The sequence below is a fragment of the Microchirus variegatus genome (genome assembly GCF_963457635.1).
Source record: "Microchirus variegatus genome assembly, chromosome: 10".
Classification (NCBI taxonomy): domain Eukaryota; kingdom Metazoa; phylum Chordata; class Actinopteri; order Pleuronectiformes; family Soleidae; genus Microchirus; species Microchirus variegatus.
Genome location: NC_139811.1, coordinates 20,452,496 through 20,479,345, shown reverse-complemented (window position 1 = coordinate 20,479,345; position 26,850 = coordinate 20,452,496). Strand labels below are relative to the sequence as shown.

Genomic DNA, 26,850 nt, shown 5'->3' with positions numbered 1-26,850 from the left:
ACGCACGCACACACACACACACACAGGCGGACACGTGTGGGTCTGCAAATAGACAGGGTTAACAAAGCAGAGTCACAAGTACTTGAGAGTCAAGTGGGGGTACAAACAAACACATTATGCAATAAAGAGATCAAACAATGACTTATAGTGGGGGGAAAAAAATACAAATGTACACAACATTTTGAAAATACAAAAGTTTTCGTAAAGCAGACTGCTAATGTTTGTGGTTATATCATATTTTAACCTTTTTTTTTTGCTTATTTTAACCATAAAGGCCAGAAAGTTTCACGTGTGCAAAGTGCTTTTGCCCATTTTTCTCGAATAATTTTCAATATCTGGCAGTTATTTACAATTTGCTGCATGTTGAAATAGTATTTTAACAATTTAAAAAGTTTTATTAATAAAAACCCAGTGTAGTTGTACACAAACACCGGATTTTGCGCGTTAAATTTGAATTTTGAACAGTATAAAACATATTTATAATAATATTTGTTTGAGTTTTTGTCTCAATGTCCAAAAACAGGGCAAAAGATATAAACTATGTTTTTCCAACTCTCTTCTCTCTGGTGACAAAGATGCTGATTTCTGCCACAGTGCAAGTGAAATGACCATACATTGTGATTTTGACTTGCAACTTTTCAGCTTTCAGAAACTGTTGGAATTTTACCGCGTAAACTACTGTAATGCAAAGTGTGCTTGCGTAAATGCGTCGTCTACGATACGCTCTGTGTTAAAGGGTTAAATATTTTGAATTGTGTGTTACTTTCGATCTTTATCAACATGTTTACTTCCTCTGTGGTGCAAAAAGTCAAAACAGCTTCTCATTTTAATCCAAACTAACCCTAACTGCTCTCACAGAGCTGCAGATGAGGAGCAGGCGGGGCTGAGTAAAAAAAAACAAAAAAACCTCCAGGACTAAATATTGTGGGATTTCACAAAGAACACAATGTGTTCTCTGATTTTAAACAATCTGATTGTCTGGTGCATGTCTGGTACTATTCTTATTCAACCTATATATATTATGATGGTGTCTCAATGATGTCCAAAAGAAGATGTGCAGCTACAATTTAACCCATTAAGGCCTGAAAGTATTTGAGAGCTTACACCTGTGGCTTTCCTGGGAAATTTAATTTATTTAGATGCAAAAAAATGTAAGTGAATAACTATTTTCAATTAAAAACAGTAATAAAATAAAATAATATCAACTTGTGTCAGTGCCTTGATTTAGTCCTGATGAACAAGAACAGCATGTAATGACTGTAACAGTCTGCTTCACCTGTGACGGTGATAATGCTTACAGCGCTGTGACATCAGCAGGTGAATCCACTTTCACCCCTGGTGTGCGGTTGAAAACACTCCGTAGATTACGGTGGTAATTCTCCGTCTTCCGTCACTTTCAAAACCTTCAAACTCATCGTCGTTTTCGCCGACCTCGTCGTCTTCAAACATAATCGTGTCTTAACCATAAATCTCGGTCGATTTGTTCAGCACGTTCAAAGTTATCAACAATGATGTCATCGAAGCCGAGAAACTCCTCAAAATCACTGCCTTTAGAAATCTCTTCGCTGTCAAAGATTTCCATGTTTGTTCGAAGAAATTTCAAAACAATGTCACGAAGAAACCTTATACCCCCCGAAAATTTATGTATCCGCATTACGCAGCTGCGCTCCCGGCTTTAATGGTAGAAATGCAGCAATGCTTTCCCGGCGTTAATGGGTTAAAACAGTGACTGCATTTTGGGAAACTCATCCCTCTCCTTCCCAGAGACTGGAGGTTGCCAGGTAGTTTGAGGAATAAATCCCACATGAACTGAAAGGAAGATCTATAAGAAGGTGCACTAATACTCCTTTTCCACAACAATAAATAAATGAAATATATTTCAAGTTATAGTATAAGAAAGTTTCGTATCAGTGTCTCTGAGTTACACGTCTGAACAATCTACCAATTAGCATCCAGTGGCGGCTGAATCTTTAACGACCTGTCACAAAGAATTTCTTACATACAGCTCCTTTAATTGACCTAATGTCTTACATGTAAACTATAGTATAGTGCAGCCTACGGTTGTCTCTGATGTTTATGTCCCAGCAGCAAATGGAGCTTTTATGCATTTAAGTCACAAAATGCATCTCATAGAGTCATTTTGCTTCGTAAATCCACAATCCAGTCCTGAGAGATGCATTTTATTTTGCCACATAATTGTGATTATTTTTGTACATTTAAGCCTTTTCATTGGTGTCTCGGATCCTGTTTATGTTCACTGTGCCAGCTTTTCACTTGCTTGTTCAGCCTGTTTGAGTATTTTGTCTAATTTTGTCTTGGCTCATGCTCCCAGATTTGTTCAGTGTGACTTTAACTTCTTAATGTATCACTCGTGTCGCTCATAAGCAGAAATGTGGACCCAAATTCATGTTTATTGTGGCAGAACAAAGGAGTCTTTTATAGGCATTACCAAAAAAACAACAAAACAAAACAAAAACAAAACAGGGGAGGGACAAAGCAAAATCTAAAACAGCCAAAAACAAGGGGGTGGTGTAAAAGATGTGAACCAAAGCATATGATCTGATAACTGAGAGTGGGAGCACTGGAAAAACATACGAGGGAGGCAGTGAAGATTGGACAATCACAGTTACTGGAAACAGACACACACAGGAAGCAAACACACAAATAACTGTCAAAGTAAAACAAGAAACTAACATAACACAAGCAAAATCCACAGAGACGGCGGGTGAAGAGGAAAGGGGCTGTCACCAGGTGATCAGCTCTCTCTTATAGTATTAAAATCTCACTCACAAATCAAATACCTGTCAGCAAATGTGTTTTACAGATGAGGTGAAGTCCTGAATCGATCGTTGGGAGGCACCTGGGTTGGTGGTCTCTAAACTCCATGAACTCCTTGAGAATCCACAAAAAAGCAGGTTTAGGGCTTCATAAAGTCACAGATATCTGACACTTTGCAGGGCACCAGAGCCTTCTATACTCCAATCATCCCTCATTAAATGCTTTATGCAACCACTGTGGAATAAAATCAAATGGCACATCAAAAATGTAATTTGGCAAAATGCAGACTAAGCAGTCTGTGTTGTGTTTTGTCATAAACGTAAACCACAAAGGATTTATTATTCCTATTTTTTTTTAAAATAGATGCAATAAGGAGTTGCCACCTGCAGAAATGTGGAAGCCATTCTTTACTCTGGACAAAACTGGCATTGTTGAATACCCAGAGTAACCCTTTAAAAATAATTTTAAAAAACATACACGCCCCCACCCATCCTTGTCCACCCCTGCATGGAAACAGTGAATAAATAACATGGTGGCATGTTCTGCCTGCTCGGAGTGGCAGGATAAACACTCAGCTGAGTATTCCGTGTGTTTCTGGATGCTGTAGACAGCAGTTCCACTCCCACAGTGTCAAACACAATCTTGACATTACTATTTTTCTCCGCCTACCGAGCTCCTCCAGCCTCCTATAGTCGTCTTCCTGCACCTCCACCACCTCCATATCTTTGTGATTCCAGCCCATGCCAAAGCTCAACACCGCCCTGAGGCCAAATCCACTGATCTCGCCGACCAAATCCCTCGACCATATGAGCGAAATATCAGCACGGCCCTGAAAATAGCACTGGAACTGCCCTTCTCTTTCCCTCTATCCTCTTTACGTCACAATCAACTCTCTCTTCCCCTCCAACACAATTTTTTGTGTATAACCACTGAGGCTTTATTGTCTGGTTTTCCTAGCTTTAAAATAAAACTTTTAAATCTTCTTTATGCAATTGCTTTACCAAAGCTATCAAACCAAACATTTGAAGTGGAATCTTAGTATGCAAATTGCAAAAAAACTACACTCATTTATTGACGAAAGCTGAATCCTCCCACCCTGAAGCTCCTTATAAATATTATAATCTCTGCCCACAGACATGGAGACATTGACTTTTACACTGCGACTCCAAAAGGAGAAAGGAGAAATACTGGCGAAAAATGGCGTTGTCATAAATTCAGAGACTCTGGGATGAATGAATCAAATGACTGAGGGATGAATGTATGAGTCCTCTGATTCTTAAAAATTGACCATTAGATGCCACTTATTCTTAGACATTAGAGCGTTCAGTGCTACTACATTTAGTCAAACATTTAAAATGACTGTTATCACAGATTCCTGACAAATGTTGTGACTTTTCATTGACGTAGAATCTTATATTTAACACTACTGAGCCTAATAAAGCAGTGTGACTGCTGAATGTTTATATACCCCCCCATTCTCCTCTTGTTTATCTCTCTCTCCCGCTCTCATAAATCTCTCATTCACAAATAGAGGCCAAAAGAGGCTCAGCTGATGTGATGAGATTATTATTTTTTTTCTGATTACAAATCAACCTCAGCTTAGATAGTCAGACAAACAAATACCCTCACAACAACCCCCCCCCCTCCACACACACGCACAATTTGCTCTAGCTCCTCCCCTTTATCCTACTAACCCCGCCTTCCTCTTGCTCACCTTCCCCTCCCACTTCTCTCCCTCACTGCCAGAGCCAACTATGAGTCTCATTCAACTCCTGCTGCACAGGTTGTGAGGGAGGAACAGAGTGAGAGCAGGAGAGGCAACGGGGAGGAAATCAGCAACTGTGAGACAGGAAGAGAGGGCAGTTCAGTAGAGACTGTTCAGTTTGATGTTTGAGAAAAAGCAGGAGTCAGGGTGAGAGAGATAGAGAGAGTGAGGAAGGAGACTAGAAGAAGACTAGTCAGCAGTGGAAGGTTCCTCCAGGGAGGCTAAGAGAGTGATCTTTGATAGAAACCCCTCCACTGGGAGTCAGACCACCAGGATCCAGAATCATGGACCCCTCCGTGTCGACCGAGGTCGAGGAGGAGCCCAAGGAGAGGAAGAAGATCCACTTTGCTATGCCAGCGTCTGCACCCACAAACCTGGACCCTCGGCAAGTGGAGATGGTGAGCAGACAAGTGGATCATGAGGAGAAATAGTTTGTCTGTATGGATTTCTGATTTCAGCTCTGACTTTTTTTTCTGCATAAATTAATATCTTACACGTGAATGTCTCTTGGACAAACTCTCCGATTATCAAGTGTCTGCTTGGTTGAATGAAGTGTTTTTCCATTCCTGTCCAGAGACGGTTTCCTCCTCAGCATGCTACCTTTTCTCTCTCTGTTTTGTTTCATCTGTGACAAGTGCTGGATTTGCCGGCTCTGTCTGCCTCACAGTTGAGAAATGATGATGACATTTCCCTCACTCTGTTGCCTCATAAGATCAGTGCCGTCTCATCTTGACATGTTTATCACATTGACGTTGACAGTCACACTATCTTTTGTATGAAAACAGATCGATATTTTGCAGCAGCAGCAGCAAGAACAACGGCAACCTGTTGACACTTTCTTTGCCATGTGCCTGTAACAACTGCTCCTCCAGTCCTGCTTTGTCATTTCAGAATCTCAAACCTGACTCAGCATTGACAACATGTGAAATAGCGTTTTCTTCTTCCTTTATTTCTTTCTTTCTTTCAATGACACACCTCGTCGTGTCGCTGTAATTTTAGAGTTGAGGAAAGTGGGCCAGCACGGCCACTGTTTGGTGTTGAGGTATATTGAGGCCAATGGCTCATCTCTCCAGAGAGTATGATGAGGGATGGAGAGGGAAACGGGAGAAAGAGGTTTTGCTATATGAAGGAAAAATTAATGATAGAAAAATGCCTCAACCTGAGCTCTGATCTCACCGGTCTTCGGTCAGCTCCCTCAGTAACTGTCCTTGATTCATGAGCTTAAATGGCCTGCACTTGTGCTCCGTCTTAACCCAAATTCAGTACATCTCAGAACGAACAAGTTTGTTTGTGAGCAGAGAAAACAAGAGAGATCAAGGCACAGCAACTAAAAGTAGTTCTTAAATTTAACTTTAAGACTTCTAACCACACATTTACACATAACACCCCCTCCCTTCTTCTTTTCTTTACCTCTGATATGCTCTAGGAGAGGCTACAGGGTATCGATCTACTGTACCATGTGAGCTGCTCTGGTTCTGGTTTTGGGGACAACCAAGTTGCTCAATCCCCGTATGCTCAAACAGTGATCTGCTATATTTAGTCCTGTTTATTGGGTCTCCTCCAGCAGAGCGTCACTGGCCTTCACCTTCAGACATATTGCATGTGCTGTGTCAGCTGCTCGGTGCCACTGTTACTGAACGGCCAGTTCATTCAAGAACCCACGTATATCTATGTTTCAGTACAAATGGTGTAAACAAAGCAACGATTATGCATATGTGTGCGGGGGAACACGAAGACCGAATGGGCGTTCAGGAAAGGACGTGTTTATGCATGTTTAAAAGCAGATCGTATCTGTTGCGGGGCTGATGGGAGTCTCCAGGGACATGCGAGTGGGTGGAGAGAACCAGCTAACGACCCTCATTTCATTCCCGTCTCCTACCATTGCAATTACTCTTCCCCAAAAGTGCATCGTTTCTAATAAGTTCTTGATGACTGTGCCATTCTTCGCACAAGTGGTTCCTCTGTACTCTGGCATTTAAACCCCCAAAACTGCTATCGACCAAACTACCCGGGCCTTGTTGCTATGGCGACGCGCCGTACAGCTACGTCGCCCGAAGCTCCCCCACAGTTGGCATCCAAAAGGTCAATTTTAATGGACAACTTTTGTCCGACTGTTAAGTTGTTTACATTGCTGCCGGTGTGTGTTTGTACACATGTATGTGTGTGGATGCTCTGCGGTGTTAATGTGAGAGACACTCCGAAACAACCACCCACTCGGCGAAATATTGCACACTGTGGGGGAGCACAGCAAACATTTATGCGTCCCTCACAGGTGTTAGATGGTCAGTCTCGACACTTTCCTGTCCTGTTCTGTGAATGTTTAAATTGCAGAAATATATTCCAGTTTCTATGTCATAAGGGATCAAAAAATACGCATATAAACCTTACTTTTAAGATATTCAGTCTGTCTTGGTGTCATTGAGCCTCTTACTCTAACATATGATCTCGTCTTCTCTTGTGCACATAATATGAATGTGATAAAATAACATTTTACACAGAAGCAATTTATTTGTGAGCCTGAGCTGCTACAAAGCCTCATTTTTCAGATTAGCGCCATTCTCCAGAGGATTTGTTTTGTATTTCAAAAACAAATTTTTCCTTTCTTTTCCGCCCCCTCTGTCAACCTTGGCATCTTTGGCTCAGTCATCTTATTGAAATCCTGCTGGAATAAAATGATGTTTTAAGATTATCACTCTTCTGTAATCTTCAGAGCGACAGGTCAGGAGCAGTGTGCAACATCGCGGAGAAGCACGTGGTTGTGTTTACCGTCCCTACCAACCCCAACCCCAACCCCAACCCCAACCCCAACCCCAACCCACACATCACCCTGCGTTCAGTGCGAGTGACGTAGAGTGATGCACATAATGGACTGAGATTAGGGTCATGGCACAGACGCTATATCCCTGATCCTGTGTGGATTCAACACGCAGACATCTATCAAAGGATAGTGGAAGGCATTTGTGCATACGGTTACGGCGATTCCCGCCCAATTCCCCCCCAAAATGCACCCACTCTCCTCCAACCCTCCTGTCCGCTCTAATATCTGTGTTAAACGTCAACCAGCGACCTTTGATGCAGCGCGTGTTGGTGGGTAAACATTAGCAGGCTGGGGGACTGTCAACATGCACGGGCCAGAAAGAACATGGTATTGGACAGCACAAAGCATGCTGGGACTGGGCAAGAGGGTGCAGTGATCTTTCCATGCATGTGGACGGCCCGGAAATGTCACCATTAGTGGTCTGACTCAGTTTACCCGCTGACGTGATCTGTCAGGTTGATGAAAATATATATTTTTTTTGCATTACCAAAGCAGCTTGTTGATGTTTGTAGTGGCCACAAAACGAATGACTTTTTTCAGAAATCGAGTTGCCTCACTGAAAAACCACAGATTGGAAATGCACTTTGGCCTCAATCAATGGGTCTCTGTCTTCTGTCGGTCGCGTACGAGTTTGTTCCTCCCTGTTTTTGACAGTCTTGGTGTTTTGATTTGTGTCATGACTCACAAGCAACATGCTCATGGCTTGTATCAGTAAACAAAGGTTTCCTGTTATGCGCCCCCTTTTCCACTTTATTCAGCAGTATAGAACTTTTTATTCATTACAATCATGTGCATTTTACATTCATCCTCATAGTGCTCTCGGTTCATGTGTGCATGGATGTGTGTAATGTATAAACAGTTGAAAAACATAAATATTGAGCATGGGTAGAGTGATTTGTCGCATGATGACACTGTACACAGTGAGTTGAAATTGCGCCGTAATGCCCTTGCAACTTGGGTATAGCCAAGCACACTGCAGAACCTAATAGGCCTGCAACATAGCTATATAAACAAATTGGCTTTGTTTGTGTCCATATCCCACTCAGCCAAACACCTTTTGATTCAGGGATTTTCAATAATGGAACCAATTCAGGCCAAATCAGAGAGTCATCTCACTTAATATCCTTTCATTGATCTCCGTGTGCACATTTCTGTCAGTGGGCGTGCAGAGAAATCATTGTGGATCTCAACCCCAAGGCCACGTCAACAACAACAGCAGCAGCAGGGACCATATTTGTGATGAGAAGAGATGCAGGGGATTAGGAGGGCAGCAGAGGCAGAGCGGGGAGAGAAATGGCGGTGGGGGGTGGTGGTAAGAGCTGGACCTCATCTGGAGCCGATTTTCTTTTGACGTCACTGAAACGGTGACAGGATCTGGACACTGAGCTGTCCTTCATCCTCCCCTCACAATTTCATGTTCAGGGTCAGAAGCTGGTCTGGGGTCTGCCGCTGTTGTTGAAGAGCCACAGGGTGGAGACACGCTGATGTCAGCATAATAAGAGGAGCACTGAGGTGTGACTCAAAACAAATGGGATTGGTCTCGATCCCTGTTTCATCAACACAGAAAGACACTGCATTATGTTATTGCTCCTGTGCTTGTTTTAATCACTGATTTTCTTAACAATGGCTGAGACTTTTATTGCAATGATTATCTGCTTGCAACTTAATGAGCTTATCCAAGGGCAAATGTCATCTGCAGTACATTGAAGTGGGAAAAACAAGGATTTGTAGGTATACTAAAGGAGCTTAGATACAATAGCACACAATTAGATGATAAACATTTCCAAGTTTTGAACTATTCTTTTGAATCTGTGCTTAAGGTTTGAGTGTGTAAAATTTCGGTAAAGTATTTTAATTTACCAGAAACTGAAGATCCTGGAATGAGCCTTTTATATTTAAAGCCACCTCAGCTATACTGAGGCCACGATTTTTACAACAGCCCACAATGGACAAACTAAACATCTTTTGAGTTTTGATGCTAACGGAATGCTACATAGTTTCCCCAACACACTTGTAAAGGAAGAGTGAGGTGAGGGATATTGAGCTGCAACCTAAACGTTACACACTGTACCTGTAAATCTCAAGTGTGCTCTTCGTTTGTTCTTGCATTTGCATCCAAGCCATGAGCTGTATGTTTGCACAGCAACTACCAGCAGCTGCCTTTTTTTTGCATTGATCAACTCTTGGTAGACACAACACTACAAATGAGTATCTATGGCAACTCTGCACTTTGCCTGTTGACCTGTGGAACGGCTCCTTGACAGCTGCACAATCTGATGCCACGGAGTTCAAATGCACGAGTAAGAGAAACAGAACAAGCCGAGTGTTTGCGGACTGTTAGCCATGCCATCGTTTCCGTAGAAGCTTTGATTGGCAGCTCCCCTGTTGTCGCTGCCCTCTGTGTTGCTCCAGTGTGTGCAATGGCATGGCAGGTGGCTGCTTGTCAGTCATCATCACACTGACACACTATCTCCGTCGTATGGTGATGTTAAACCGTTCTTGCTACAGTCCCTGAAATAACAGGCCATAAAACAGCTAATTACATTAATGCCGGGGGGCACAGTGAGACAATGGAGCAGGAGATAGTGAGGGGAGGGGAGGGGAAGGGAGGGGAGGGGTGGTCTGAGTGTGATATCATTCTGCCAGCGGGTGAAGCATAATTACATTTTCTATTTGGGGGTCATTGGAGAGCCCCTCCAGATGCTATCCCCAGCCATCTGTTTGTTCAGTTAACCAGTGGTACGGCCAAAGGTCACCACAAAAGTGTTGAGTGGTGAATGCCAAGAAGCAACGTACATACAACAGCATGGACATTTAGCAATACCACCCATTTGAATAGGAGCAAGTGATGCATATTAGACAGACCTTGGACCTGTGTAAGCTGCAGTTGTGGTTACTTTTTGTGGAGACGCGACCTTGAACCAGCTAGAAACTCAACAACCGAGGGTTACTCAGTGAATTGTAACGCAGTAGAGGCTGCCTGGCAGCTCTGTCTGTGCGTCACGACTGAGCGGAGCAGGGTGGGTTTCTCGTAGTATAGGTCAGAACTAAGGCATTTAGTTTATTTTGCAATGCTTATGGAAACAATTTGTGTGTCAGCTTGGTCAAGATGGGACGCGTTAGGCTGATAAATGGACTACAGGTAAATGCAAATCCATTTGGCCATGCCAACTAACACTGGTAAAAATCCTGCAACATTACATGCAACCAGGTACCTTTTGGTTGATGTTAGCTGTCAGTCACAGTGGTGTCTCCTCATATAATGTGTGAATATATCTCATTCGTTCATCTTCTACCGCTTTATCCTCCACATGAGCGTCGTGGTGGGCGCAAATGCCAATCGCAGCTGACATACCCCTGGCCAAAGGCGGGGTACATCCTGGACAGGTCGCTAATACATCACAGGGAAGCGTAGAGATAAACATCCATCTACTCTCACACTTACTGTCAATTTTGAGTGTCTAATATGCCTAATCCCCAAATCCGCATTTTTTTTTTTTTTTAAATAGGCGAACCCAGAGAAAACCCATGCACACACGGGAGAACATGCAAACTTGCAGACCCCAGTCTTCTTGCAAAGGCAAGAGTAATAACCACTACACAAACCTTGTAGCCCTGTGTGCATGTCTTTCCGTCTAAATAATTTACTAAACGTTTCATTATGCTCTACTGAAGAGCACGACTAGCTCGAGATGTCTAGAAAATAGCAAGTAACTTCTCACTATTGCCTTTTGCAACCAGTGAAGCCATATCCTAGTGGCTATGCAATATTGTCTTGCTTCCGCCATTAATGAGCAAACTAGAGGATTACATCGGCTTTTTATGTATCGTCTATTATTATCGTCAAGTACGATATCTTATAGCATCCAAGACCAAAACCGACATACACATGCTATTCACACTGACCACACGTTTGCTTAACCTGTTTAACTGACCTAAAAAACCTGTACAAGATGGATCGTTTTTCACTTTATTGTATTATTGAAGTCATTGCACTTAGAGCACCATAAGGGACTCTAACACACAATTTAAAAGGCTCACTGTGAAGTAGGGGGTGGTGGTGGTGGGGGCTTGGATAAAAAGATCACAACTTTTTTTGTGATCAACAGTGAATAAAACCGAGACGGGAAATAAAACTGCAGACGATGTGGACAGCTGAGATGAAAAGCCTCACAAGGGGGAGTGAGGACGTGCCTGAGGTTGTAAAGAGTAGGACAAAACACTTTTCAGAGTGTAATGAAACCATTCCTCTTCTATGGGAAACTGCATTTCACTGAATCCCTGAACAAGACAAAGAAAAAAACAAGGTACACGTATAATAAAGTGGCACTCTGTGTGCTCTTCTGCTGCTGTATATACTGGGGTTGTGACAAGTGAAATATGTGAGTTACTACTCTCTTATTTCAAACCAGTCTGGGAAATGTCCTTTGACTTCTGGCATTTTTTATCCCAGAGAACTAACCCTCCAAGCAATTTTTTTTACACCATTCTCTGCAAACACTAGAGGTGGTTGTGTCCTGGTAAAACTGCAGTTTCTGGAAAACCTCAGACCAGCTGATGTGGCACCAACTATTCTACAATTCTACATTTAAAGTCTCTGAAGTCACATTTCTTATCCATTCTTCAGTTTGAACTTTAACAGGTCATCTTTACCATGTCTATATGCTTAAATACATTGAGTTACCGTAGTTGATTAAACTTTAAACAGCATTTAAACGTGTACCTAAGAAAGTGGTCAGTGGGTGTAATCATCTATTTTGGAGGCTAACTGTATGTCTTGCAGTTTCACTCTGTAAAATATTTTTTGTTAGTTACATTGGGGTTGGATTAAAAAATACGTTTGATGACGTGATATTGATCACGTAGGAGCATTTTGGTGTTTTGCTCCAGCCAAAAAGTATAAAGATATACAGAACAATGAGCAATGAATCCATTATATACAATAATACAACTGAAAACTATTACATATGTGCCCGGCCATGGAAAAACCAGGTACAACTCTCTCGTGGGGCATTTTGAGTTAGTTACAGATTCTGAAAGTGGGATTTCTAAGCTTTCCAATAATATCTAGCACTTCAAATATTTGAAGAAGATGTGGCCATTTAAATGTAGGCACTTCTCAAACTGGTTTAGGGAGAATATTAGCCTCAGAGATTTACATCTTCTGGGAGCCAAGAGACAGTATCATCACATTTCCATAGTCAGTGGCGGTTCTAGAGTCTGTTGGGGCCCTAAGCAAAAGTTGCCAGGGAGCCCTTCCGACCAGTGTTCATCACCTTTATGTTATAAATAATCTGACACCAACGAAAAATGTATGAATTCAAAAGGTTTTTTTATTCGAAATGAATTAAATAACATGGAAAAAACCTTGTAATTTTTAAAATAAATAAAGTATGTGAAAATGTAAATAACAATAAAATACTGTAAATAGCTTTGAAAAAAGACTATATAAACTTAATAAGAAAGATATACATTACACTGTAAATAACTCACATTATAAACTTATAAACAAAATATAAAGTATAGAAGTTAAATAGTTTTCTTGGGGGTACTAAACCCACAGGTTAGCGTTAGCGTCTGCTAGCGTTCTGATGCTAATGTTAGCTGCTGTTCAAGTCTGTGTCCCTGTTAGTTAGACAAAGTAACAGTTCAATAACAGCAGTCATTTACTGTTAATGTTATCATTATATCATTATCTGCGCCAGCAGCGCCACTTACAACTGTGTCTTTCTTTTTTCTTCATCTTTCATCTTTCTTCACTACCTGATTGAATCCTCTTCATTTTCCTTCAGCTTCGTTTCCAACAAGAACGATAACTTCACACAGGTCAACGTGAGGTGGGGCCCCTTTAGGGATGTTTACTACTGAGATGTCATTGCAAATTACCCATTGTTGTTTAAGGGGGCGGGAATATGCCCGGTCACTGCACATTTCAGTAAAAACAGCCCTCAGGCTCCGAGTGTCGGGGGCCCTTCTATCGGCTCGGGGGCCCCAAGCAGTTGCCTGCCTTGCCTGTTCACAAGCTGCGTGTCTGTCCATAGTCCAACCCCCTCCCGGGCTACCTGACAGTGACCTCTGATATCAGTTAGCCCACAGGACAGAAACTATTGTAGCAGTAGAACAATGGTTATCAATAGCAGGTCTAGGGACCCCGAGGGTTCTATGAAGAGGTCTCGGTGATGAAAAATGATAAAGTTAATATACTTAAGAGTTAGAAGGATCAAAGATAAACACATATTTCATATATCAAATACAAATAAATACATTTAAGTGGATCTGTGGTGTAGTGTGGATGGATCAGTCTGTTGCTGAATGAGCTGATGATGTGCTAACCCTAGTTGCTAGTTGCTAAATCATTAGCATCACAGTCAATACTTCATACACAAAGCTGTCATTCACACATTACTCAAGCACATCAGGTTGGTTTGTTATTCATATTAATAGCAGATGATCACATGCTTATCATACGATCATCTGATCGAACACAAATTTCGATGTGCATAACATTTTCAAATTAAAACGACAATACTGAGCTAGCTAATAACAATGTTGGCCAGATAATGTTCTGAAACGCAGAGTGGTATTAAAAGACAGCATCTAGAATGGAGGAACTTTTTTTTTTTTTCCAAATGAACACTAACGTAGCGCAGATTAACAATGTTATAAAAAACTCACCACCATAAGAAGATGGCAGGTTAATAAGAGATTTGGGGGTCTTTTCACCACAGCCTCATATTGTCATCTCAGAAGTAACTACAGTGTCTGTTTGCCTCAAGGTGTCCAGTTATTCTCATATCCTGTCACTCTCTTTCGGCCGCTAAATAATCTATCCATTTCCATAGCATAGCAGAAGTGAGATCGGCCCAGTCGGCCTCTGTCTTCGTTAAGATGTACAGCCACAGATCAGCGCTGTAACAGCCACGATTTAGTTCTTCTGCAATGCATATTTCCTTGTCCATCTTCATTCAACGATGAAAACACATGCAGCTTCTTGAAGCAACAGTAACAATAACAAGCTTTTTATATGCTGGGTCGGCATATAAAGTATCCATGTGTTTCCTCTGTGACTCTCAGCTGATTGGCTGAAAAAACAACGGAAGCACTGGAATGTGGTATCACCACACCCCAACTAGAAATCGGTTTACAGCGATCAAACAACCCTAATTTAAATACAAAGTTTATTTTAAGGTTTTAAGACCCATAATACTGTGATTTGAAGCATTGAGTTGCTTCTTCAAAAATTCAACTTGCATAGTCAGTATGTGCTTTTATTTTACATCTTTTTTAAAGAAGATTTTTCTTTGTTTACATGACTTGTTGCTGGTTTTCACGTGGCCGGCCACAGATATTAACATATCATAAATCAAGTTCTAATGTGCTGACAGGGTGAAAGAATTGTCTAACACTCAGGGTTAGGAATTGTAAAGACTGACGCTCTTTAGTTAATTTGTTCCTATTGCTTCACCATTATGTTATATAAGCACTTACATGGAGTGATGCAGTGGTACGTGCCGGTGGGTAGATCACAACTGTACAAATCAATCTTGTAAATCCATATCTATCCAGAGCTGGGTCATATTAAGATACAGCCAGCTTCATATGGTCAAGCTTCCTCCTATATCAGAGAGAGATGACACGCAGCTTAATAGGATATTAAGCTTTGTCAGCTGCAAGGGATGGTAGCCGACAGTGAAGGGGATCTGTGGTGCGTTTTTCTCAGTGTGGTCTTTTGCTTTGAGCCCAAATCTATTTAGCTGACTCCCCGGGAGATGCATTATTGTTAGCGCAGGGCAGGATGGAGTTTTACTGTCTCGTTCACTGGAGACGACTCTGATCTAGTTTATACTGTTCCACGCCTGCTGCTTTTTATAGGCCAGGTCATGATAGTACCCGTTAAAAGGAGGGCCTCTGGGGAGCAGACCCAGATCGGCTGATCTACTCCCAGGTTGCTACTCAAAACTGTGCTGTAGCTAACACGCATACCTACACACACACACAAACACACATGTGCAAAGTCAACATTTAGCAATGACTCATGTACCCCACACAGCACAGAGTGAGATCGTGGAGTCCCAAATTGGAGTCATTTGTGGCTACTTAACCTTTTTGCCTTCAATTAGATTTCTTTTACTCATGCGTCAGATCCTAAAACACCCAAGTAAAGAGTATAAAACCATGTTTGTATCATATTGAATTGCTACAAACTTTGTAGTTTCCTGTTTTCTGTCACACAATATGGAGACAGCACATTTTTCAAATTCTCTCATAAGCTTCAGATGAAACGACGTGCCTCCTGTCTACACCGTGACCCACGAGCCGGTGTTTATATTGAGACTCTCGCGGACGCCTGCAGGTGTGCACCTGTGGTGCTGTTGAAAGGCTGCGTACAATAAGTCCACAGTAGCTCCAATGATCATAATGTAGGGGGAAAAAAACAATAGCTGCCAGCGGACGAGAAGGACTGGGAGATTGGTTAGAGACGTAAAAGAGGGAACCAGGGAGGGTAAAGGGATAAAGCAGAGCAGTGGTAATCTCACATACTGTGCCCCAGTGGTGGCGTAAATGAGGAAGTGACACACACAGTATTATGTAACTCGGGCAGAGCGCTCTTGTTTTAAAGCTGGAAAATTACTAGAGTCACAACATGTGTTTATGTCATGTGGCTTTGCCAGTGTCATACAACAGTAACACGCGTCACTGCCCCCATCAACATCTCTGTTTATGTGCATGCAACACATGCCTTTGTGATGACTTGTGTAATCATATCCTCATGTTGTTTCAAATCCAATCAAATAAAAAATATGTTAGTCATACTGAATACAAAAATGCACTGTCAAACAGGTGTATTATGCAGCCACAGCCTCAAGTTATAGGTAGGTTTTTTAATATCCTTTTAACAGACAGCACAGTTTTGCACATTTTATGTCATCAAGCAGTTTGTTTTTGAGGACTGACTCCACCATTTACTAACTAACTCGTGATCAGTTGCAAGACCAGGGTCTGATATCTGAGGGTTCTAAAGCCAGGTGTGGTTCTACAGGTGGTCCAGCAGGTGTCAATACCTCTGTCACTCAGAACCTAACCACGCCCACTGTCCCTTCTTCCACATGGAGGAATTCTTGTGATGAATGATGATGAATTCTTCAATTCTTGTGATGATACAGTGGCGCTAATGTGGCTCAACATTGTAAGTCAGATCCCTTCGAGCAGTGCATTCAAGTAGGTCAGATTCAACACAACAAAAACATTGACTCCAGCCCGACCCCCCCCCCCCCCCCCCTCCGTAAAACAGGTCTAGAACCACCGCTGTCTGGAGGATTTCAAATGTAGTTTGAAGTAGACCATGAGGTATTTTGTAAACAGCAAGTGTATTTTGAAATAAATTCTGTATTTGATTAAAAGCCAGCGGATATAATCTAAGTGACATTTACTGCATTTTACAACCTGGGTTTTTTTTTCTTTTTGAATCTTGTCGGCAAAGTAGACTGTTGTCCTTTTAACGCTCTAAGAGGTCATGTCTTGGTATTTCATAAGATCACCACAATGGTAACCCAGACGCCACTGGGATGACAGACATCTGCTGTCCTCTCACATACACACACGTATTCAGTTATCTCACCGTTCAGTTTACCTTTTCGTGTGTTTCACCATAGCTATTTTTATCTCCGGGCTCAGTAAATGGACTCTGACTCTGAACTGTCAAAATCTTTCTCCGCTTCCATCGTGCAAACTCTTCTTTTTCGATGACACCTCATTAGAGGTGGTAGGAAAAACTCTGACCACTCTGGTGGTCGTGAGGGAGATGCCAGGCGGTAAAAGAACTGCTTTTGTTTCATGATTTTCCATCACAAAGAAAGGTCCTGGTAAGTCCTGGTAATTAAATGAAAATAGAAGGAGTGAAGGCTTCGAAGAAAAATGTAAAATGGAGAAATTACGTGTTTTTTTTTTTAATAGACTACATATTATTGCCACACTTAAAGGTACACTGTGCAAACTTTACTGGTGAAGTTGCATGCTGCAGCTGAATATCCCTCAACTCACCCTTCTCTTCCAAGTGTGTTGGAGAACATAGCCTTAAAAGATATTTAGTTTGTCTATGGCGCGTTGACCCGACTCCTGACCCTGAACTGACTCTTGTTATAAATGTCATACAGTCAATATCAAATTTCTGCCAAATGACAACTTCACTTAGATTTTAAAAACACTGGACGTTTCAATTGATTATCATTAGATTCTGCGAGATGAAATGCCTTTCACTGTTACACCCGAAACTGGAATGTAACAAAACCGTGCAGTATTTCCCCTGGTTTAATAGCTGAAATGCCACAGGACACAGTCATGGCAACATCTGGTGTCTGCTTACTCTTCTGGGTCTCTGTGTGAGCCACTTCAGGCTGTCGTGTGAGGATGGTCGCAGGTTTCTGGGACAGGCAGAGTTCAGCAGGGTTCACAGCAGCACGGAGCCCCAAGCCTGCACACGTGTCGGGGGGGGGGGGGGAGGAAGGAGATGGAGGAGCCACGTGGAGGAACCGTGAATCGTCACCGCCAAGCAACGACAGATACGGATCGATGAAGGCGAGGGAAGGACAGACCACAAAGGATTATGACGATGATTTCATTTATGAAGTATTTGGCTGATGGAGGATGAGCCGGGCATGAGGTAACGTCACTGTCAAAGAATGAAAAACGGACTTGGACGTAAACAGGATCAAGTGATATAGAAATGAGAGTTGAAAGCGAGGGGCACTCGTGTCGACAGGAAAGCTGAAGGTTGCGTGACAAGATTAACATTTGTCCGGTGTCAGACATAAGGGTCAAATCTATGCTTGATTACATTGTGTTGTTGAGGTTGACAGTGGCAGCTTTCCACCAGTGCCGAGGTCCACCTGGCCTTTGCTTTGGCAACACGAGCCTCACTCTGATGACGCACACCTCCCCCTCGAAGGACAAGAAGGATGTAAACCGAACACAAACACAACTCTTCAAATGGAGCAGTTTTACACAAAATAGAGCCAAGCTACTTAACTTGCCTCCTGTGCTGCTATGTGGTGTTGTAAACAACAGCACCAAGGTTCATGTCAAGGTTGGATCGCTTCAGAAAGGACATTTTCAATACCGTGGTTCTCTGACCTGCCAGGTCGTTGCAGCTATAAGCACACAGAGCCTTGGGGGTAATTCAAATGATACCCCACCTCAAATAAATCATATCAAACCTCAGTTCCTGTTTACTTCTAAGGTAAAATGCCATTTGTTGCAGTGGACTAAGATGTTCTAAGATGTCCCCTTTAAACTACTTTTGCACCTCAATCACATTCTGTGCTGCAAACTAATGAACTTAATTAAGCTGACAAATGATTCACCACTTTATCTGTAGACAGTATGTGTCCCCAAAGCAACTTCCAAAGGTCCAAAACCAAGAGATGTCAAGTTACAATGATACTGAGCAGAACTGTGTCATTGTCAAACTGTTTATCAGTTATCAAAATACTGTCTGGAACCCAGACAGTATTTTCCAGTTAAGTATGCAAGTGGAAGTGTTTGGAAGCAAACACTTCCACTTGCATACTTACTAAATTCTGTTACAGACGTCATGCAAAAACCTGCCTGCTCATGGTGTTACAGGTTATGTTACAGTCTCCTTTCAAGTCTGGTGTGAGTGTTTTAGAGTTTTAAAAAAGCCCCAGACTGTTGGGCCAATACTAGGCACAATAGCGGTAGTTGGATGTATTGAGTTCAGCTGGGTATTTGATGCCATTAATACAGAGGCTTCACTGTGTACTATGACTTATTTCCGAGGTAAAGTGCAGACTTGCAGTCTGCCTGGCCTTGTTTTTTCTCATACCATTAGCCTCCAGGGAACAGAGTGAGGGGCAGATAGGGAGACCAGTCAGTGGAGGGGAGTGTCTGGACTCAATTTTCTTTGGACATTTAGTCCAAAAAACCTTTTCCTATTACCATGGTGCCTCTGTTTGTGAGAGTGAGCATGACTGTACATGACACACTCAAGTAATCAAACACACTTGCCACATTATGTGAGGATAGCAAATCAATCCAGTATTTATTTATTTTTCTTTGAAGAAAAAGCTAGATTAGCTTATTTGGGTTCACTGTGTACTGTATCTGTCGATGTTGTCGAGTGTAATGAATTTTCCTTTATTCTACTGACCGCAACATTCACTCTGACCTGACCTGACCTTTTTGGCACTTGACCCATCAGCAAACTAGGCAGCAGCACTAATGACGTCAGTGAGTGCCCACTGCCCAGCATGGTCCTCCCTCTCTCTGTCTGTATATTATTGATACAGTGTTGTGTCGAGCTTTGTCAATAACACTGCATTGTATTGTTTGTTTAATTGCTCACGTGTTTGTGTTTGTCTCTAGATCCGTCGCAGACGGCCCACACCTGCCACGCTGTTCAGAGTAGCCGACCACACGTCTCCCGAGGACGATCAGTCCACTCATCAGGTAAAGGTGAAGTGAAAAGACTTTTTATATAAGTGTCAGTGCATCCTCATCCGTCATCCTCCACCACTGGCTCAACAAATGTATGAAAACCCTGTCATCTATAGGGCCGGATGATGAAATTATCAATTATATATAAGGATCAACCTATAATCTTCACACTGTGAGAACACACTTGTGTTATTACTTAAGGTGTTATCATTTTCTGCTCATAACTTAACTTTAATGATCTGCATGATCCTCCCCTTTGGTGTTCAGTGTATTTTGAACAAATTTAAACATAACTTTTTTTAATCTTTTTAATCTAACCTCATGATATTCTGAACAAATGTCATTGGTGATCTTCATTAATTGGGAATGTTGTTGTTCCTGGTCATAGAGAATGAATGGGTAAGACTGTATGGTAAGTATTTATATAGCATTTTTCATTTTTTTTTTGACCACTCAAAGCTGCTTTACACTACACTACACTACACTGCCCATTCCCTCACACTTTCATACAGCGTATTTTATACCCATTTCCACACACAGGAGCAATATGTGGTTTGCCCAAGTAGACTGGGAATCGAACCCACAACCACAACCCACAAGTTGAAAGACAATTCGCTCTACCACTGAGCTACTGTCGCCTACAGTCGTACCACAAAGCATTCCCATTCTCACATTAACTCACCCTCAAATCCACCGAAATCAAAGCGTCATCGTCATTTCACTCAGCCCCACTGTCATCACAAACTAATGTTGTGTCACCAATTGTTCAAACTCACTCAATTTGCATGTAAAACATTTTAATATTTAAATAAATTGTATTTTTTTTTCCCTTTGAGGCAAAAGGAGCAGATGTAAACTGTCTCGACTTTCATTTGAACCATGAAGTTGTTGTTTGTGACGTTGTCTTTGGCTAGCTTTTGGTTAACATGACATGCCTCTTTGTGGAGTTCTGGCACCTGATTGGATAAACAGTCCAGATCACTGATAGCTGTTGGAATATAAAGCTGTTTAATACATATTTTAAGAAAAAGTATTTTACTGAAACCAGAGGATTTGATATGGAGGAGAATTAAAAGTCATTTCCATCTGTTTCTGTCTGTCTGCAGTGGGTTGTAGGAGAGAACGGAGTGCTTAAACCAAAACGTGTCAATCCAAACGTGTACCAGCCTCCGTCACTCAAAGGTCAGTACAAGCACCACCGGTACTACAGTAGATAGTTGTGTGTGTACTGTAATTTATCCTTGTGTCCAAATCCTTTTTTTTTTGTTTTACCTTGCTTCACTGCAGTTATTAAACTCCTCTTTGCTTTCCATGCTTCCAAACAACAAAGTAAAAACAATGCATGTGACAGATGGCTAGATATGTACTGAGACACTCAAGTCCCCAAAAGGTGATTTATCTTTTTTTTGTGCGCACAAGACAACAACTTGTGAACAAAGTCATTATCTTGCGCACACAAGATAAAGACTTTACACGCACGAGAAAATAACACCCTCAGGACATGAGAGACATTAGGAGCTCTAAAAGCATTTGCTAGTGTCTCTGCATGTGTGTGTGTGTGTCACATGCAAAGATGTGTCCCTCATGTCATATTGTATACACTCGGCAGCAGGTTGTGTGTATTTGTCTGCAACTGAAAGAGAAAAGGGAGAAAGAGGAGAGAGAGAGAGAGATTATCGTGTGACAGCTGTGAGACGCTGAGTGTGAGTCGAGGAAAGTCTGGATCATCCAGGATTACAGTCAGTTGTGTATACAGCTGTGGCACACACATGTGCACACACATGGACAGAGAGAGCGAGAAACACACACGTATATGAGCTATGTACATTATTGCATATCCTAATTAAAAAAGCAATAATATACATTTTCTGTTGCATGTCTTGTTGTCATGCTGCCCCAGAAAGCACACACACACACACACACATAGAGCTAATGACCTCTAACCCTCAAGGAAAAAAACTGACCTGCCTCCGTGCTGCTCTGCATATCAGAGATAGTGACAGAGTGAAAGCAGAGAAGGGGCCAAGGTGACCCAGAGGAAGCAAGGGGGCTGCGGGTGGTTGTGTTGAGGTAATACCACAAAAGAGAGGAGCACAGTGTGAGTCAGCATTGCCAGGAGAGCAGGGAAGACACGGGTACAAATAAGCAGATGAAAGAACACGGTGAGAGGAGGGGAAAGAAAACAAACAGGCCTGTGTCCGTCTGTCTGTCAGTGCATGTGTTTAATTGGCATCCTGCCTACACTAAAACTAAATCCTATAAGGCTTGATATATAAAAAAAAACTGACAGTGTTGAAGCGTGGTAAAACCAAAAACAACATGTCCCTCTATCCTTGTATCTGTGTCCATGTGTGTGTGTGTGTGTGTGTGTGGTCGTCTCCCTGTCTCTGTGTGTGTGTGTGTGTAGCTGTACAGAAGATGGCTGAAGCACAAATGCAGAAACTAGGTGTCTACCCTCCTTTGGAAGACCCTTGTGAAGGGGAGGAGGATGAGGACCTGTTGGAGAGAGAGGAGAGAGAAGACACATCTCCCACCAAAGCTGCTGGTGAGAGGGAGGGCTCTGTGTTGACTGGCTCAGACCACAACATTTGCACACGGTGGCGGACGGAAACAACACTGATGTGCTTACTCTTTAAAGGGAAAAAATGCACAACCCTGGAACACTTTGATACTGATGACAACACACACATGGCACTGAGGATTGGGTTTTCTAAGTGGAGGGTTTAGAATATGTGTGTGTATATATGTATATATATCTATGTAGGAATAGATAAATGTGTGACATTAAGTGTCACGTGTCCTGGCCAAGACAGACAGCAGTGAGCAGCCATACATACAAAAACATTAAAATAATCAAATATGCATGATCATAAAACCCCCATAAATCAGCAAGAACATAAAAATCAGATACACATGTACCACTTTGATTTTAAAGGTCCAGTGCGTAGGAATAAGCCCTGACATCTTATGGTGAGACTGCAGATTGTACCTAAAAGCTGACTCGTCCACTCACCCCATCCTTTTCCAAGTGCATTAGTGATCTATGGTGGCATTCTTCTTGATTTTATTTAGTTCGCTTCTGTTTCAGAGCGCGATACACATGCTGTGGATGGTTTGTCTGTTTGCGCTGCGATGGAAACATAAACCAGGTCTCTGTCACTACCCGATCTTTACTTAAAACTTGATTTGTTCTAAAGTGTTTCACGACAGTTGTAGCTGCAATAAAATGAAAAAAAAAAAAATCTTTACTTTAACCCGTACTCTAGTCTGAATGTGAACCACCAACATTTTAGTAAATATTATTTTGTTGTTTTTGATAGGAAGTGGCCTATTTCAACAGGTAGTTTTTGCTTTTTTGCACATGCACATGTACATTTAAAAATCAATATACACTCAAGCATTCATATAGGGAATATATTACATTTCTGCCAATATTTGTCGTCTCAAAAGTACCAACTGGATCTTTAAAAATTGGACAAATACAAATATTTTTCAATAATAAGTGTAAATAGGTATAATCAAAATATGTTAAGAACTATAATTAATCAATATTTAAATATTCTAAAAGTGTGTTTTTCTTTAAATGGCTGAGTTTGCCCTTTGCCATGATATTAATCCTGAGTATGTTTCAATTTTGAAGTTTCAGAATAAATGTCTTCCCTTCAAAAGAAGCCACTGTTGCTTTTCAGCCTTGTACGAAATGAAAAATAACATTGACTCAGAAAAAAATACATGAACTCATAGTTTATGTTTTGCTGAGCCCTCTTTGTCAGAGCTTTAATATAACACATTATATTATCAAATGACGACTGAAATGTCACTGTGGGACATGTTAAAGCTTGACAAAGTGTTCTATTTGGGCAGCAGCCACTTTTAAAGTCTGACAGCGTTTGCTTGTATTTTTAAAAAAAAATGATGGAAAAACAACTTGAATAACACTTAACAGAGCACAGAATGAGAACACTGTTTATTGCCTGTGAAGTCGAGCTGTTGTTCTTGGAGGATGAGTCTTCAGACGTTTTCAGGGTAATGTTAGCTCCTGTGAGACCTGCAGCAGCAGCAGCAGCAGCAGCAGCAGCGTGACAGGTGAAGCTCTGTGTGTTGTAAGAGAGCCGGCCACGGCGTCACGTTAGTTCTCGCCCCAAATCTGTCAGTGGAGGGTGCTGCAGCTGACTCAGGGTCTGGCACTAACACCTATGCCAGTCAGAAAAGCTAGACAGGATTAACAAGCAGCAGCACACACAGAGCTTTCTGTGTGTGTGTGTGTGTGCGTGAGTGCATGGAGAAAGACATGAACCGTGAGTTTGAATTCTTCAATTATTTCATGATATAGTGCAGGATATAAAGTCTTTTCAGGTGAATATTTTTTTCTTTTGACATTTTTTGGACGCATATGCACTCCTTTATTAGGTTTTATGCTGTTTTTTGCTGTTAAATAAATCAGTTTATTTTAAAATCATGTCACAAAAACAAACAAAAAAATGTTGAGTCAAGTCACTTCCTGATGTTAAATCTATAAAATGTATGAATCAGTATATAAGTACTTCTCAATAACATATAGCAAGAAACAAGGATTGATAGTAATATACAGGTATACTATTCTGACAAATAGGACTGAGATATAATATTAATATAATTTATAATATATATTATATTAGTAGTAATTATTTAAAAAACAAATACACAATATAAAACTCTTCCATATTCCATTCAGAAAAGTCATAAACAAACACATTAGAGACACATGGCACATGCAACTATTAATATTTCATTGATCAATTGTATCTGGTCCCCGTTTAAAACAACAATTTTCCCTCCCATCAGGCTCTTTCACTAACTTACTGAAGGTTATGGTATCAATACTGATGAAAATGTTCTGCCTCTTTTCTCATTAATGCCTTTTCTCCTCAGATCAAAAAGAGACGGCGACCACTGATCGGGCAGTCAAGTTCGCTGCTGTGACAGAGACGGTCACGCACATCCATGCAGCACAAGAGGAGGAGGAGGATGAGGAGGAAGAAGAGGAGGAGGAGGAGGAAGACATGGAGGGGGGTAAAACAAGAGAGGAGAACAGTCGAGGGAGTAACTGACAGAAAGTTGGGGAGGGGGCAATCATTTATGAGAAAAGAATTGTGGGGGAGTGGACGTGCTGTTGTTGTTGTTGTTGTTGTGATTTGGTTCAAATCTGCAGAAAAATTGAAATGTGAGTGAAAACGAGCGAGCAAAGATTTGTGTTTTAAAGTAAAGGGTCAGATGGACGAAGGAGAGCACAGAGGGGGAGCTTGTGTGTTAGCACTCGGCCAATATGAGCAGGTGAGGAATGATCGACTGAGAGAGCAAAGTGCAGATGCTACTTTGGCTCAATGTCCCTTTGTTTGTGATGAGAGTGGAGGGGGCAGAGGTCAACGTGAACAACGATCCCCCCTGAGACCGTGTCTGTCTCCCTCACTGCTCCTGCACAGAGCTCAATGTTCTTCTGTGGTAATAATTACCACACGTATATGGTATATACCATACATATATATATATATATATATATATATATATATATATATATATATATATATATATTAACTGAGGGGTGAGAGTCTCTTATGTGACCCTTTTTAAAAAAAAGTAGTTGAACATTTTTAAACGTCCATTGTATAAGAGTTAGTGGCATCTAATGGTGAGACTGCAGACTGTAATAAACAAAGGACTTGTGTCTCTTGTTGTACTAGAAATTATGTCATTTTTCTCCATTTGGTGAAAAGATTTCTCCTTCAAAACTTGAAAAGTACAGTTTTCAGTGGGTGGTTTGTCTGTTCAGGCTGCTTTAGAAAACATGGCAAAGATGGCAGCCTGTGCAAAAGCAAGGCCTCTGTCTAAACCACGAAAAACAAACCATTATTTAAATTTTACTTTATTTTAAAGCTGTAGTTTGTAACTTTTAAATATGAACAAATGCGTTCACGCGATCAGCTATCAGCTTCACGTGACACACAGAGTGACGCATTTCACGTCACGACTGAGCAGAGCACTGTGTCTCGGTGGAAATGTCAAAAAACGCTCATGAAAAATTTAAGAATTCAATTTGCAATGCAATCAAATGCTCCCCGTTCATCACAACTGCTGCTGTTTCCTTCACAGTGCAGCTCAAATTAAGATTCCTTTATGTATAAGCAGATATACAACACATAACAACATGTTTACATGCAAGTCTGGTTTTAGTCAGACTAAGACAATAATTTGGTTTTCTTAAAGTCATGTAAACACGTTAGTCCGACTAAAATAAAGCTAGTCTTAGTCAGACTAACATAACTGATTAATGTGATTCATAGTCTGGCATAGTCTAGCTGACTTGGCGTTCTGCGCATGCACCAAAATTTCCTTCCTGGTCTTTGACCCGGAAGCAGAAGGTGACGACGTATAGATGGTGGCAGCGGCGTCTTTCTTCGGAGAATACGGCAACAACAAAAAAAGAGCCATGCTCGATCTAATTTGTATCACAATTAACCACAGCACGGTGACTGCAAACTGTTTTGGTAATTACTCAGAAATCCACGAGGGGCAGTAGAGGCTCCACACTGCAGCTTTAAAGTAACGATACACTTATATAAACACACTTATAGGAAATATATTACATTTTTGACAATCAACCCTCCTACATTTTACACACTGGACCTTTAAAATGAATGTTATACATCCCATCAAATCATTTTGAATCCACTTCCAACATCATCATGTTTTTCAGGCCTTTCTTGATATGTGCTCATGCTGCCATCTTGTGGTGAACAGTGGGAAAAGCAGGTTTAAAGTGACAGCCAAAAAAACAACTATTTTCACTGAAGTAATGATTACTTAATGAAGTACTTACTCAATTAAACAACAGTCAACAAAGGGTGTTTCAAGAGACTCTGGGGTCCAAAGGTGTGTTGATATTTTTGTCCATGTTCTTTCCAGCCTTACCTTGAATTTGTTTTTGCATAATTAATGAATTACAATGATATTCTTCTATTTAATTTTTAAAAAGTGAACAGGCTATTTAAATGGCAAA

General features: G+C 41.3%; 1 protein-coding gene across 1 annotated transcript; it reads left to right on the top strand.

Moving 5' to 3' along the window:
* The first annotated feature begins 4,567 nt into the window (after nt 1–4,567).
* On the top strand, nt 4,568–25,522 carry ppp1r1b (protein phosphatase 1, regulatory (inhibitor) subunit 1B). The gene is made up of 5 exons (XM_083895983.1): nt 4,568–4,941; nt 19,743–19,826; nt 20,921–20,996; nt 22,222–22,359; nt 24,726–25,522. Exons 1-5 carry the CDS (start codon nt 4,828–4,830, stop codon nt 24,902–24,904), a joined length of 591 nt encoding a protein of 196 aa, XP_083752109.1. The 5' UTR covers nt 4,568–4,827; the 3' UTR covers nt 24,905–25,522.
* The last annotated feature ends 1,328 nt before the right edge of the window (nt 25,523–26,850 follow it).

Coding starts and splice junctions, on each gene's coding strand:
- ppp1r1b (XM_083895983.1), top strand. CDS start 4,828: ATGGACCCCTCCGTGTCGACCGAGGTCGAGGAGGAGCCCAAGGAGAGG. Junction 4,942..19,742: donor ACCCTCGGCAAGTGGAGATG/GTGAGCAGACAA, acceptor GTTTGTCTCTAG/ATCCGTCGCAGACGGCCCAC. Junction 22,360..24,725: donor ATCTCCCACCAAAGCTGCTG/GTGAGAGGGAGG, acceptor TTTTCTCCTCAG/ATCAAAAAGAGACGGCGACC.